This window comes from Eptesicus fuscus, chromosome 10 (genome assembly GCF_027574615.1).
Source record: "Eptesicus fuscus isolate TK198812 chromosome 10, DD_ASM_mEF_20220401, whole genome shotgun sequence".
NCBI classification, from domain to species: domain Eukaryota; kingdom Metazoa; phylum Chordata; class Mammalia; order Chiroptera; family Vespertilionidae; genus Eptesicus; species Eptesicus fuscus.
In genome coordinates this window covers 2576746-2591510 of record NC_072482.1, presented here as the reverse complement: position 1 = coordinate 2591510, position 14765 = coordinate 2576746, and the positions used below count along the sequence as shown (strand labels likewise).

General features: G+C 41.1%; 1 protein-coding gene across 1 annotated transcript in view; it reads left to right on the top strand.

Moving 5' to 3' along the window:
• Window positions 1-14765, top strand: part of TSBP1 (testis expressed basic protein 1) — a 73408-nt gene that overhangs the window by 42702 nt on the left and 15941 nt on the right. Inside the window, exons 6-14 of the mRNA XM_054722309.1 lie at window positions 1443-1466; window positions 2309-2332; window positions 3639-3659; window positions 4422-4442; window positions 7227-7247; window positions 8274-8291; window positions 9777-9797; window positions 10487-10504; window positions 11121-11141. Coding sequence (XP_054578284.1) covers window positions 1443-1466; window positions 2309-2332; window positions 3639-3659; window positions 4422-4442; window positions 7227-7247; window positions 8274-8291; window positions 9777-9797; window positions 10487-10504; window positions 11121-11141 — 189 coding nt within the window. The remainder of the gene's footprint in view (window positions 1-1442; window positions 1467-2308; window positions 2333-3638; window positions 3660-4421; window positions 4443-7226; window positions 7248-8273; window positions 8292-9776; window positions 9798-10486; window positions 10505-11120; window positions 11142-14765) is intronic.

Below are 14765 nucleotides of genomic sequence, written 5' to 3'. Positions count from 1 at the left end.
GAACTGACGACTCTTGGTTCGACACACACTAATTTCTCCCTTCTTTTTTCCTTCCATTTTCATATCAGCTGAAACTTCAGATATGACCAGTAAGTGCCATGCCTATTCTTATATGATAGTTACATTCAGCTTCCTACAGGATCTGGAATACTTCGTGTCTTAAGGGTGTAGAAATTCATGTTTCCTCTTGCACTCTCTAGCTGTCCCCACTAAGGAATGAATAAATTGGGGGATATATATCCAAAGTTTCCTGTGGCTTTTCAACAAGGGAGGGAGGATATTTGTATTACTGAATGAAAGCTTGCATGGGATAGCAGAATTAGGGAGAGGTGAAGGCAACAGAGTTTAATGTACTAATAGCCTATAGCAGTGATGGCGAACCTATGACACACGTGTCAGCACTGACATGCGTAGCCATTTCTGATGACACGCGGCCGCATGCCGAGGATGAAACATTTGCTGCTCCTGAGGATGAAACATTTGCGAAATAATGTTTTTTCCTCAAAGTGACACACTACCCGAGTTATGCTCTGTTTTTTGGCGAAGTTTGACACACCGAGCTCAAAAGGTTGCCCATCACTGGCCTATAGGGTTTTTTAAATTACCGGTCCGTCATTCACACCGGGAAGAGATACGTCATCTCGCTGTCCTGCAGCCTCTCAGACTAGGCAGGAGGCAGACCCCACCACGGCTTGATGGCAGCCGCCTTCCCAGCCCCTGCACTGCAGCACCTGCAGGGATTTGCTGCTCCCCTCACGGCCATTTCTCACCTCCCTCCCAGAATAGCAGGGAAACTGGCTCCTCTTTCAGCAGCCTTTCCATGCTGATTTCTCTCTTTGTTTTTCAGCTACAGAATCCTGTAAGTGTGACTCTCTCTCTCCATGACGGAACTCATCTGTCTCCAACAGTACCTGACAGACCTTGAACCAAATTTTGCCTGTAACCCCTTATGTTTCCATTACTCAGAATTCCACTAGGTTACTAAGAAGTTTCTAGACTATTCACTGACTCGCATACAAATGAAAAAGCAGAGAATCTTTCTCCATGGTTCTAAGGATTCTCAATTAGTGGCTTTCCATACAGAAGGAAAACCAATGAATGAAAGTAAAAGGTATAGATAAGATTTCTGCTTTCCAGCTGAGTCACCTACACAAGTGATTAGTAAACTGTCCATCTGCTTCTCTGCGGGGCCTGGTCAAAGTCCAGCGACGTCTGTTGGAACTTGATTCCAGCCAGAAACTTGAGACTCCTATTTCTTAGCCTTTTGATTCCCCATTAACCAGCATGTCCCCGGCTGATTATAAGTTTTTTGGAAAGTTCAGATGCCTGTAATCAGAAAAACTTTTCAAGCAGTTATACCACTAAGAAATGTACCAATAGGAAAAAAAGAATAGCCCAGTAAGTCAGAGGAGTAATAAGAAATCTCTCTGCTTGTGTTTCAGCGGGAGCAACTCCTCACAAAACCCGTAAGTCTGTGTGTCCATTTGACTCCTGGCCCCTTGGTCTCCGGCGGGGCCAGGAGTCTCCGGCCATATTGAGATGGGGAGGGAGTGAAGTCCATCTTGGCCTCTTGCTATCTCATTGTCAAAATCCCTCTGGGTTATTAATGATGTATTTGAAAGTTCTAACACTATTGATTTACATAAATATGAGAGGGAGAAATGAGCTTAGTCATAAAGACCATCAATAACAGATTGTCTACAGAAAAGGGAAATAAATGATAGGAGAGAAAGGAGGAGATAAGAAGTTTCTAAAACAGTTCTTCCTTTGAACTTCCTGCCTCACCAGGTCTGTTTTCCCACATTTGGATTCTAAGATGTCTGAGAAAAATTTCCCTCAGTATATAGGGGTTTTAGAAACATTTCGATATCTTGCTTTCATATTACCAATAATTCTCTCAGCTTCTTCATAATTTTATGGAAAAGATCAAACTCCAGAGTTTACATAAAAAATCAAGAACCGAGGGGGCCCTAGCCAGTTTGGCTCAGTGGATAGAGCGTCGCCCTGCGGACTGAAAGGTCCCAGGTTCAATTCTGGTCAAGGGCATGTACCTTGGTTGTGGGCACATCCCCAGTGGGAGGTGTGCAGGAGGCAGCTGATTGATGTTTCTCTCTCATCGATGTTTCTAACTCTCTATCCCTCTCCCCTCTCTGTCAGAAATCAATAAAATATATATATTTTTAAAAAGAACAGAGGGAAAGGTTTCCCAGCAGTTTAGAATGACCTGTTAAGGGACTTCACACACTGAAAAACAAATTGAACAGGGACGGAAGGAAAAGGAGATAATTTTTTCTGTTCTGTTTTCCAGATGAACCAGCTCCACATGCCACAGGTACGTCGTTCCCTGATTCCTCCACTGTGGCTCCTGTAACCTGGGCTTTGTGGGCCGGCGCTGGGGTTTCTGGGCATGAGATACACGCTTCCTTAAGCACCTAGCTTCCCATTATCAAAATTCCACGACATTACTAATTATTTTTTTGGAAATTTCAAAAGCTGCTGGTTTACATTAAAAGTAAATAAAACCAAAAGGGACAGTTTCCCTGTGGGTATAATGACCTACAGGGAAAGAGAGAATTCTGCAAATAGAAGGGAAAATAGTGAGAAAGAAAAGGGTTATAAAGCTGTTTCAGCTGCTCCACCTTCAGTGCCCGGTGGTAACTGCAGTCCCTGTTTTCTGTTCTGTTGTTCTCTACAAGGCCCAGCATCTGGCCTGCTCGTTGCTAACGCTTGTGCAGCAACCTGAGACCCACAGCTCTGTTTCCTTTGCCTGCTGCTCATCCAGCTTTCTCTTCTGTGAAGCAAACTTACCTTTACTTAACATATGTTCACGTGTCCTATGTGGCATAGGTGCTTTATTACATTATCCCATTTCATCTCCTTTCCCTTTTTACTGAATTTGTTAGGATGACATTGGTTAACAAAATTATACAGGTTCCAGGTGTACAATCCCACAACACATCATCTGTACACTGTATTGTGTGTTCACCACCCAAAGTGAAGTCTCTGTCCATCACCATTTATCCCCCCTATACTATCCTCCACCTCCTTCCACCCTCCCCCACCCCTTCCCAGCAATCACACACTGTTATCCATGTCCATGAGTTTCTTTCTCCTTTGTGTGTGTGTGTGTGTGTGTGTGTGTGTGTGTGTGTGTGTGTGTGTGCTCCTTCTCTCCCCCTCTACTCCACTGACAGCTGGCTATTTAATCTTTTGGGGAGTAGTGGGGTGGGGGCGAGGGGGAAGAATTGGCTGAAAGGCTTTATTCAACATTTTTATATACATTTTTTACATCCATACTTCCTGCTGGTATTAGCATTGTCCTCTTCAATGAACCACTAATTGAACAGCCTGACAAGCATGACATAATCATACAGCACTTCTAATCTGTGAAACCTATTTAGAATGTTAGCACAAAATAGAAATATGATGGGTCTATTTAATCTTTAGAGTAACTCCACTGACCTCTTTGTAAGGGCTAAGAAACTGAGGCCACATGCCTGCCTAAGAATACACAGTCACGGAAGCATAATCTGAACAAAAGAGCTGTGTCACTATCAAGCTGCTCCCCTACACAAATAATCCTGTTACACTTGTTTCTTTCCATCAGGGATCTAACAATATCTAATTTGTTCTTTCAGGTCTACCCCCAGCACCCATAAGTAAGTACTACATCTGCCTCTCTACTTTGGTTCTCTTTGGCCGTCAAAGTTGGAGGGACTTTGTTCTGTTAAAGTGATATGAGTTCCTCATTGCTCTCTTGCTTCCTTATGACCCAGCTTCCCCTATGTTGCAGATAATTTAAGAGAATACTGATTAAAAGAAGGACTAAGCTAACATTGGTCAACAAAAAAAACTGAAGAATATTTTTAAAACTAGTGGCTCTGCGCATGAATCCGTGAGCTGGTAGCTCACTGCTGCTTGCCTCAGCTGGCCGCCCCACCCACTGCCGCTGTAGCTTTCAGCTGCACATAGCTCGCTGCCCTGCCCTGCTGGTGATCAGTTATTATGTGTCATGGCGTAACAACCATTTGCATATTACCTCTTTATTATAGGATCATAGAGTAGATGAAATGTTTGAGAGAGAGACAAGAAGTCCAAAAATGATATTTAAATGGAGAGAGGCCTTTGAGTGTTACAGTTTCCTTTCAAAGGAAACAGAAAGATCCAGGGTCTTCACCTGAGACTATACCCAAAGTCATTCAGGTCCAATAAATAAAGAGGCCATTTAAGGAAACCCTGTTGGCTTCTTCATGACATCATCACTGCTTAATTGTATACCTAAGTTTGCATTAAACACTTTGGGACACTTTCTTCTTATGCCCACCCAAGCCCTCCCTCACAGATGCCAGTAGACTATATTAGACATACTGTTTTTTTCTGTTTAAGAAAAATTACATGGATTTCTTTTGCTTATTTTTTAGCGATTTCACAGAGAACATCAAGTAAGTTCTTTATTTATCAGCTTGTCATATGTTGGACTTTTTCTGAGCTTTGATGTTTCTATGTCTAAGTACACAAGAGAGTGAGACTCATGTTTCTCATATTTGTTCACATCCACCTTATCCAAAGGCCTCTAGATTAGAATTGAAAGACAATCTCTTTGATTTATAACTGTAGGATTTACCATTATTTCAGTTCTTAACTCAGTTTCCCAGGTAACAGACACCAAAAATAACAATATTTAAACCAGATCAAGCACTGACCAGGTGATATTGAATACAGAACTCAGGAAGTCACTTTCACACTGTGCAGTAATTTTCCATAATTCAAATCTCATATGTATGTTACAAATGATTTTTATGCAATCCCACTATTCCCTGGGGTTTCCCATATTGAAATTAAATCACATTAATATTAAAACACCAAGTTCCTATCTTGGTTAAAATTTCAGCATCAACAGAGCCCAGGCAGGTAACGGAAATGACTGAAATGGGTTACATCCCCTAGGAACTGAGCAGATTAGTCTAAAGGGCAGTTGTCACTCAGCTCCAGTCAATCTCTCCATGCAAGAATGCAGATCTAGAGTTACCACAGCATCTATCTTAATCCTGACTTTAGGTAAAATGTCCCAATGATTAAGACATGATGGACATCTTGATCACTCAGACAGATTACAAATATACTCATATACATCCACCCCACACTTCCACCTATAAACATGATGAATATATTTTATAATATTATCTTTTTAATAATTTCAATAATGTTAGGACACAGGGGTTGGTATTTGAAAAGGGAGAATTGGAACTGTTAACTCAGAATGATCTAGTGTCCTTCTGAAGTCCCCATCTACACATTCTTTCTGAGTCTTAAGCTAGGAAATTGATTAGCCAAATATTCCCTGCACAGATGAAAATGCTTAGTCTACAGAGTCAATGATGCAAACTCAAAGGTGAGCTTGAAAACCTCAGACATCCACGTTTAGGCATACGCCCCATAATTGGGAACAGCGACCAAGGCCTACTTGATGTCAGCATCAGGACTATTGGTCCTGCAGATAGAAATCATAACCCAGAATCTAAACTGAATAAATAGTGTTCTTTTCAGCGGAGGCATCAGAAAGGATGAGCAGGCAAGGAGATGTAAAAATACAAGACCCAAGGGATTAGAAGGAGGAAAAGGGTATTCCAAGGGAAGTAGGAAATATGCCACCTGACTTGGCTGTTAATTTTTTTAATTAAAAACTAGAGGCCTAGTGCATGAAATTCATGCACTCAGGGGGTCCCTCAACCCGGCCTGCACCCCCTTGCAGTCTGGGAGCCCTCAGGGGATGTCTGACTGCCATGGAGGCAGGAGAAGCTCCCACCACCACCACTGTACTCACCGGCTGTGAGCCTAACTTCTGGCTGAGCGGCGCTCCCTCTGTGGGAGCGCATTAACCACCAGGGTGCAGCTCCTGCATTGAGCGTCTGGCCCCTGGTGGTTAGTTCTGCCATTTGGTCGATTTGCATATTAGCCTTTTATTATATAAGATACACAGCCAAGCTTAAGTATAAAAGGGGAGATTAGAATGACTTCCAAGGGACATAAAATGAATAGGAATACATTGTGAGGAGAAGCTGAAGATAATCCCCTTAGCAAGAATTGTGAGCAATGAGGGCAGAGGGAGCAACTGCACCACAGAGACAGAGTTAGAATTTCAACATCTGACAGACAGCACTGGTGGGGTCCCGTGGCCTGGCCTGCACTCTCTCAGAATCCGGGACCCCTTAGGGAATGTCTGACTGCTGGTTTGGCCTGATACCCTCAGGCCAAGCCAAGGGACCCCACCAGTGCACAAATCTGTGCACCAGGCCTCTAGTATGCATATATGATCTTTGGTTAATCTCTTCCCAACCTTCCCCCTTTCCCCTTCTCTCTGAGATTCATCAATCTGTTCCATGTTTCCATGCCTGTGTATTGAGCGTCTGCCCCCTGGTGGTCAGTGCGCATCATAACTACCAGTCGAACGGTCGAATGGTCAAATAGTCAAATGGTCACTTAGACTTTTGTGTATATATAGATTATTTCTCCTCTTGCAAACAGGAAATTCTTTATAACTTTGAAATTATTATTCCTAGCCTCATCAAGTTTTCAAAACCTTATAGCTAAAATTCTGCCAGTGCTTAGGCACAAAATGCCATGTGATCACCCCTCCCCAGCAGTCTCTTTTGTTCAGTCGTACAGGGTGTGGCAGGGATCACTTCCTGTCTGCAGGTGCCCCTGCCTGTTTCCCTGTAAACACAACATCTTCCTGACCAGTGGTGCCTGGGGAGCACACAGGGAGAGGACGAGTGCTCTGCTGCGGCCACGGTTGGAGAATTTCTTCACTGATTCAGCACACATTTAGGTGCCGGGTCTCAGAGAGCAGGCTAAGTGTGCGAGTAACGGAGAACAGAGAACCTGCTTTCAGACAAGGGAGCGACAACTTGGGCAAATCTAAAACGTTGGTGGAGATTAGAAGAGAAAAAATGGGAAAGGAGAGCCAAGAAAGTAGCTCCACTGAAACAGGTCGGGGAGGTGACGTGACCGATTCAGAGACCTGGGTGGGACAGGTAAGAGGCGCTCCATCACTAGCTGTGCACCTTCCTTCAGCACGCCCCGAGGCAGCGCAGTCCTCGCCGAATCCCCTTCTGCCCACTGTTGTTCAGTGTGTGATGCTCATGCTGAAAGGACGTCCGTGGAGATGTGTTTCTGTTTCATCAGACAACCACACTAATTTGTTTGTTTGCCTTTTTTATTTGAAGCAAGACCTGGGATATATAAAGGTAAGTCCCATGCTGCTCTCAATTCTATTGCTATCTTTGGTTTTGGTGGTTCCTAGAAGCCCCTTTGTGCCCTGTTTTTAGTGTGAATGTACCAAGACAAGATTTATATTTCTGTCTCTATGGCTTATTAATCTTTTTCAGCATTCCTCTCCTTCTAGCTTCTTATTTCCCTATTCCTATTTTCAGTAGCTGGCTCCATTTCAGCTATCAATGTCATCTGGAGGCTATATTGAAACTAATTGGTACTAATTGTGGTACTAAAATAATAAATAATATGTATTACAATGTACCGGGCACTGTGCTCAGGGCTTTATACATAAACATGCATTACATCAGATAAGGCTTGTTATTTCTTTTATACAGAGAAGGAGATAGTGAGACTGGGTAACTTGCCCATCATCTCACAATTATGAGAGCAGCGGCTGGGATTCAGATTCAGTTCTATTCACCTGAGTCTAAATTCAGAAAGTGCCTCTGTCCCAGTCAGATGGTGGGAAACGTGGCCAACCAGCCCTCAACTATTCATGCTTGCAGGAAAAAGAAAAACAATTCTAAAATTAACCTAAAGAGCAGTAATTCGCAAACAAGAATCATAATGATCATAATAAACCAGTACAATAATCCCAAATAAATAATTAAAAAGGAGGAATAAGAAGAAAAAGACAATAAAGTCTTACCAGCCAATGATGTTTATCTATTTTGTTTGTTAGTTTATATTGTTCATTAGATTCTACAACTAAGTGAACTCATATGGTACTTGTCTCTCTCTGACTGACTTATTTCACTGAGTATACTACAAACTTTTTGAAAGTTTGAGTTAGCAGACAGAAGTCAAAAGGAAGGAGTAGCTTGAGTGGAGTATCTGAAGACATTTATTCCCCACTATATTTAACTGATTCTAAATAGAGTTTGTTGGCCTCTCAAAGTCCTGTTTCTAAAACTTTCAGTACAAAAAGTTTGAGAAGTAACCCTGTTCCTTATCCAGAAACCTCTCATTCATGTATTTATTTCATTTGTTTTTCACAGAAAAACAAGAGCAGCCACGTAAGTTCTATAGATATTCATCAATTCTGGGGCTGATTCCTGTATTGATTGTAACCTTTTCTGAACTTGCAAGATCTGACATTCAATTTTTTCTATCTTTTTTGTTTTTATACTGAATAACTTCCTCTAAAGTTACTGGTGAATATTTTAGAAAGTAAAAATCACACTAATGGGAAATCAAATAATGAGATGACTGAAGGTGACCTGGAATTAGAAATAATGCTTTCAACATTTTTTTGTAAGTTTTCATCTATGGAAAAATATGCTAGCTGTTAATATTTTTGTTATTAGAATTTATAAATGCTTTTGGTAGGAAATAGAAATGTAGGAGATGACAGAAATGGAATTAAATTGGCAAAGTTAAAGTAATTGATATCGTATTTTTTTAAATACATTTACTGAGGGTATACCATGTGCCAGGCACTGGGAATATAACAAAAACCAAACCAGAAGACACTCTCAGAGCTTACATGTGAATTCAAACATTTCTGACATGTTTCTCATCCACAGAAGTTGAGGAGAATAGGAAGAAAAAGTAGTTCATCTATCCCACTTCTAGAAATGGAGCTGTTGCGTCTGAAAAATATGTTTGGTAGTTACTTGAGAATATAGTCTGTCTTCACTCCCTGAATGCTATCAATGAGAGCCACGTTCGCTGTGTCCACTTTAATGATGCCTAAGAAATTCACTTTCTGCCTGATAGTTCTGTTATGCACCCACTATGGGCTTTTTCCTAAACATGGCTGTTTTTGTTTCAAAGGAAAGATTGACATTTTAATTTCTGATACCCTTTCCCCAAAATTCTGCTAGAATATTTATTAATTTATACAAAGCATAGACCACAAAGATTATTGGGGGGGGGGGAGCAAATGATTGATTTTTTCCTAGTAAGTTCAAATGTCCCACTAAAAACAAATGAGGTTTTACCGGTTGAAAAGCACTCGTGGTAGGGATGAAGTAGAGTGATTGAGGAGGAGCAGGAAGAGGGAAGCTCCGCTCACTTCCGGCTGAGCTGGCACTGCTGGCCTTCACTCACCTGGCACACACATCGGCCCCCTCTCCCCTCAGATGACTAACTAGCACCTGAAAAATGGGACTGACGAACAGAAATAATTATGAGTGGGATGAAAATCTCCTAGGACTGGCCCTATTAACTTTTCAACAAAATATAAGGTAGAGATGTTGAGGAAAAACTCGTGAAAGTTAGCAATGAGAAAAGGGAGTAGAATGAAAATAGAAGCAAAATTTAAAGGAAATTAGGTTTTTCCAGTTCTGTGGTATTTCAATTTCCGAGAGAAGCTGGATGATAAAAGTGACTATACTACTAGAAAAGAGACCAAATAGCTCAGGTAAAAGGCTTTGGAGTTTGCTCATCTTTTTCATTCCAGAAATTCCTTTCTGGAAACAGTATCAGTGAGAATTCTATTGTCAATGTCAATTCTGTTACCAGTGTCAACCCATACTAATAATGTGTTTGGATTCTAGCACATGTGGCAGTACCTATCAGTAAGTTCCTTTTTCTTTCTTAAATCTGGTACAAACTGGGAATCCCCAAAAAGTGGAGAAACTTTTTTCTAATCCTGACCAATTCCATTGAATGTTTTTACTTATAAATATTTCCTGTCCCTCTTACTTGGCAACTTGATGAGTTATTAATTATTCAATGGAAATAATAAACATCTGAATAAAAGACTAAGTTTAAAAGAAATACTTGGTTTTCTAAAAAATTTTCAAATAGCTTTTAATAACAAGCTTTTCATTCTGCAAAAAAGAAAGATATATAGAGTGGGATATAACAGTGTGGAGATGCCAACAAGGAATAGAGGAAGATCTGTGTGGTGTGGGAAGAGGAAAGAGGTCACCTGCAATTAGCATTCAAATTTGTAATTGTTTAAAAAGGCAAATCCTCTGCAGCAGGTCAGACAGGAGAATGGCCTGAGCACAGGAGCACTAGCTCTCTGTGCCTTTCTCCACACTGAAATACCCTGAAGCCCGCCCCCTCAGACTGGGCTCTTCCTTCCCCACAAAACCAATGCTAACCACTCTGGTTCCACTGGACATCTCCCCAGGGGAGGTCTGGCGCCCCCCAAAGCTCTTTCTGTTAGTGCCTTGGAACGAATAAGAAAGGGATGTATATATAAATCCTTTATCCAAAAACTCTGCTAATATGTTTTTATTTCATGTTGTTCTGCCAGTTACAACAATACCTATTGGTAAGTTGTTATTCATCTATTTCCTAATTCCAGTGTCCTTTAGACATTTTCCCTGATGGAGAGGATTTCACGCTCACATTGTCCAGTTCCTGGATAATTATGTTATATAGTACACTTATTATTATATATTGCACTTATTATGTAGTATACTTAAGTTACTAAAGAATTCAGAAACTATAATATGGCCAGTGAGTGGCAACAAAAAATTTGAACAAGAAACAGAAAATTAAAACCCTGACGTAGTATTTTTTACCTAGTGAAGAGAAAAATTTAAATATAATAAGCAATGCTTTGTTAAAACTTACACATTCGGACATCATTGATCCTGCTTAAATTAATCTAACCCTTTCAGAAAGGAAATTTGCAGTATGTTGCAAAATACATAGAATATAGTATCCCTTAAATTTATAATTCCATTCCAGAGTTGTGCCCTTAGGAACAATTTTCATGATATCAATTGGTTGGAGAGAAAAACCTGGCCTGTGTGGCTCAGTGGTTGAGCGTAGACCTATGAACCAGCTCACACACATAAAGCGAAAGGGCCGGTGCATTGCTAATCAATGAGAGCTGACTGCATAATTCGGAAAGATAACAATTGGTTTTGTTTTTGTTTCAGCACTCGCTCCAGTAGCAGCTGGTAAGTTCATTGTCTGTCTCGGTTTCCTCTGGTCCTGTTACATGGGGTCCCTTTGTTTGCACTGACACTTCGGACATCTGACAACACTGAACCCAGAGAGTCAGGTTCCTTTCCGTCTCTTTTCCTCCATGTTTTCTCGTACTTCTTCAAGTTACAGCTGTTTGGGATTAGGGCGGTGGGAGGTTGGTTTCCCTTTAATTTTGGTTTGGTAAGTCAGAGGCCCATAGGAACAGGAATCAATGTGTCAAGAACAGAGAAAACAAAGTTGTTCGTTTGTTTAGAGAATTAGGTTATGGAAGAGAAACAAAAGGACACGATGCTGGCAAATATGTGGGGTCAGGAGACAGGAAAGACCAAGGAAATAACACACTAAGAAATTTATATTTCCTTCTGAAGCTACAGGGTCACAAAATAAAATCCCCAAACATAAAAGGTGAGAAAATAAAATGAAAAGATATGAGTATAAGAAGGGACAGACTGCACAATGTAAACAAGCGTAACACTGAGTAAAACAGAGTGGAAGACTAAAGAGGCTGACCTTTGCCCTCTCGGTAAAGTTTATCAGATGTCAGCCTGGGCCTTCACTGCTCGGAGAGTAAGGGCTGGGAGCAGCCCCGGAAAGCCTTTTCTGACTTCTTCTCCCGAATGAATTGAGTTGGTACTTGCTTTAATAATGCTCAGGCAAACAACAAACCTTGGTGTTTTAAAGAACACTGTTGGTCTAAATGTACCAATTAAAAACCAAAAATTAATAAAACACAAAACCAAAGCAGAACTAAATAAATTAAAAGATATTTCACGCTAATGGACAGGAAGACTCAAAATTGTCATGACGTCATTTTTTCCCAACGTGGCCTGGCCACAACATCCTCAGATAACCAGAGCCATTGGCTGGAACACGGCCTTTGGATTCCAAATCCTAACTGATCTGGACAATTTCATTCAGCGTTACGGCAAGTGGCCCGAGGCTCCACATGTCCAGGCCTTCTGGACACTTCGATCTGGTCCTTCCCTCTGTCAGTCCGTCCCCTCCTTCCAGATCCTACTTCTCAAGGAACAGCCTCCTAAAACTCAGTCCCCTCCGGTAATTAACACACACCAGCCGATGACCCCCTCCCCCATAACGGTACCTCCTCTGACCCTGCGGACTGCTCTGCCTCCATATGTAAGCCCCTCTTCGCCTTCTTCTCCTTCCTCAACCTCACCCTCTGCCCTCTTCACGTCTCCCTTCTCAACCCATCCTCTATCCTCCATTGCCCTGCACCAACAGAGTCCTCACTTCCACTCAAACCTCCAGGCCATCCCACCCCATACTCGGTCTTGGGGTCCCCTCCCCCTGAGACCAAAGCTCCCTCCCCCTCGGGTCTGTAGCCCCTATAGGAGGGAGGGTCCACGTCCCGTTTTCCTTCTCAGATCTCGCACAAACAGAGAAGAGATTAGGCTCCTTCTCGGATGACCCAACCAAATTTACAAAAGAATTTAAATACTTAACTCAAACTACGTTCTGACTTACCAAGCTGTCCCTGCCATCCTTACCTCCACAACCACTCCCGAGGGAAAGGATCGCATCTGGGCAGCTGCTACGGCTCACGCGACAAATTATTCGCTGAAAATCCAGACGAATTTAGGGGAATGCAAGGCACAAATGCAATTCCAACTGCCAAGCCAGGCTGGGACTATCAGGAGCTTTCCCTCCTCTCCCCCATAGGAAGGGGATGGCGCATTTCCTCACCTATCTTTCAGAGGGAATGCGAAAGGCAGGATTTAAAGCCATCAACCATGACAAAGTCTCAGAAATCACCCAAATGTCCTCTGCTGGCTGTCAATTATATTAATATCACATAAAGTACACCTCAGAGCAAAAATTTACCAGGGACATTATATAATTATTCAAAGAACAATCAACACACCAAGTAGACACAGAAATCCCAAATGTGTATGTTCCAAACAATAGAGTTTCAAAATTCATTGGAGAGAAAACTGATAAAACTAAAGAGAGAAATAAAAAAACTCAAAATTAAAGCTGGTGAATTCAGCATCCTATTCTCAGCAATTGATAGATCATGAAAGAGGTGAATTAATTAGCCATGCAGGTATCTGAGGGGAGAATATTTCTAGCAAAGAGGACAATAAGTAACCCGCTCTGGTGTAGAAATATTTTCAGACTCTGAGGGGAAGCAAGTGAGGCTGGAGCAGAATGAAAAATAAGGTGAAGAGAAGCCATCAGAGTTATAGGGGATTTTGACCTGTCATGTTTTTATTTATTTTCCCTTGAGCATGTTATCCACTTATAAATAAAACATTTCTTTTACATTAAAAAAAAGAGTTGGGGTGGGGGACAGCGTTCCTGGGGTCTTCCTTTGAAAGGTGCTGTAATGATTTCAACTGGTCAAGCAAGGTATGGCCAGTCACTGGTGGGTCTTAAGCACGGGAGTGACCTGGTCAGACAGGAAGTGTAAAAGGTGGCTGCTGGGCTACAGACCCCTGGGAGTGCCCCAATCAAGGACCCCCTGCCAGCCCATGGACACCCTCCAAAGCCAGAGGGGTGTTAAGCCACATCTCCCCAACTCTGCTAAAAGCTCCTGTGTGTTCCCAATTGCCGCCCCCAGAGCCAGGTCCTGGAGGAAATACCACAAATTAGTTATAGCATCACCTTCTAGAATAAAAAAAAAAAAATGGTTTATTTTTTTAATCTTTTTATTGAAAGTATTAGATATGTCTCCATTTTTCCCCATTGACCCTTTCTAGCCTGCCCCTGCCACAGGCAAAAAAAAAAAAAAAAAAAGTTTCTAATTGCCAACCTAAATTGTAAGAAACAAAGTAAATATAAATTCTTAACTAAGATGTGTTTGCTACTTCAAAATGCAAAACCAGAAGCACATATCATTAAACACTATGTAAAATAAAGTAAATAAGTATCACAAAAAAAGAGAATAATAATTTTTCAACAACCAAACTCTGAGGCACAAAATATTACATTCTACCTCATAAAGAATTTAAAATTCTGTTATAAAGAAGTTTACTGAGCTAGAAGAAAACTCCAACTCAGAAAACCAATTCCATGAACTCAGGAATGAAATCAATGAACAGATGAAGTTATTTACCTAAGAAACTGAAATTATAAAGAAGAACCGAATAAATTCTAGCACTGAAAACGTAATAAATAAGATGAAGGAAGCAATAGAGCGTATACTAGTATGTGGCAAGGCAAACCAAACGGAAGAAAGAATAAATGACTTGGAGGATAGGAATATAAAAATAATTCAGTTACAAAAGGATAGCAAACAGATTTTTTAAAAATGAATAAACTCCACAAAAGCCATCAGATTCTATCAAAAATGCAACTATAAGAATAATTGGTGTGACAGAAGAAGATAGGGAGATGAGGACAGAGAGTTTAAAGAAATAATAGCTGAGAACTTCCCAAACCCTGGGAAGGAATTGGTCATACAAATCCATGAAGCTAATAGAACATCCTATTACCTCAATGCAAAGAGACTTTCCAAGATACATTGCAATGAAACCATCAAAAGTCGATGATAAAGAAATAATCTCTCACAGACAGCAAAGAAAAAAAGGAGTAAACTACAAAGTAACCACCATTAATCTAACAGCAGATTTCTC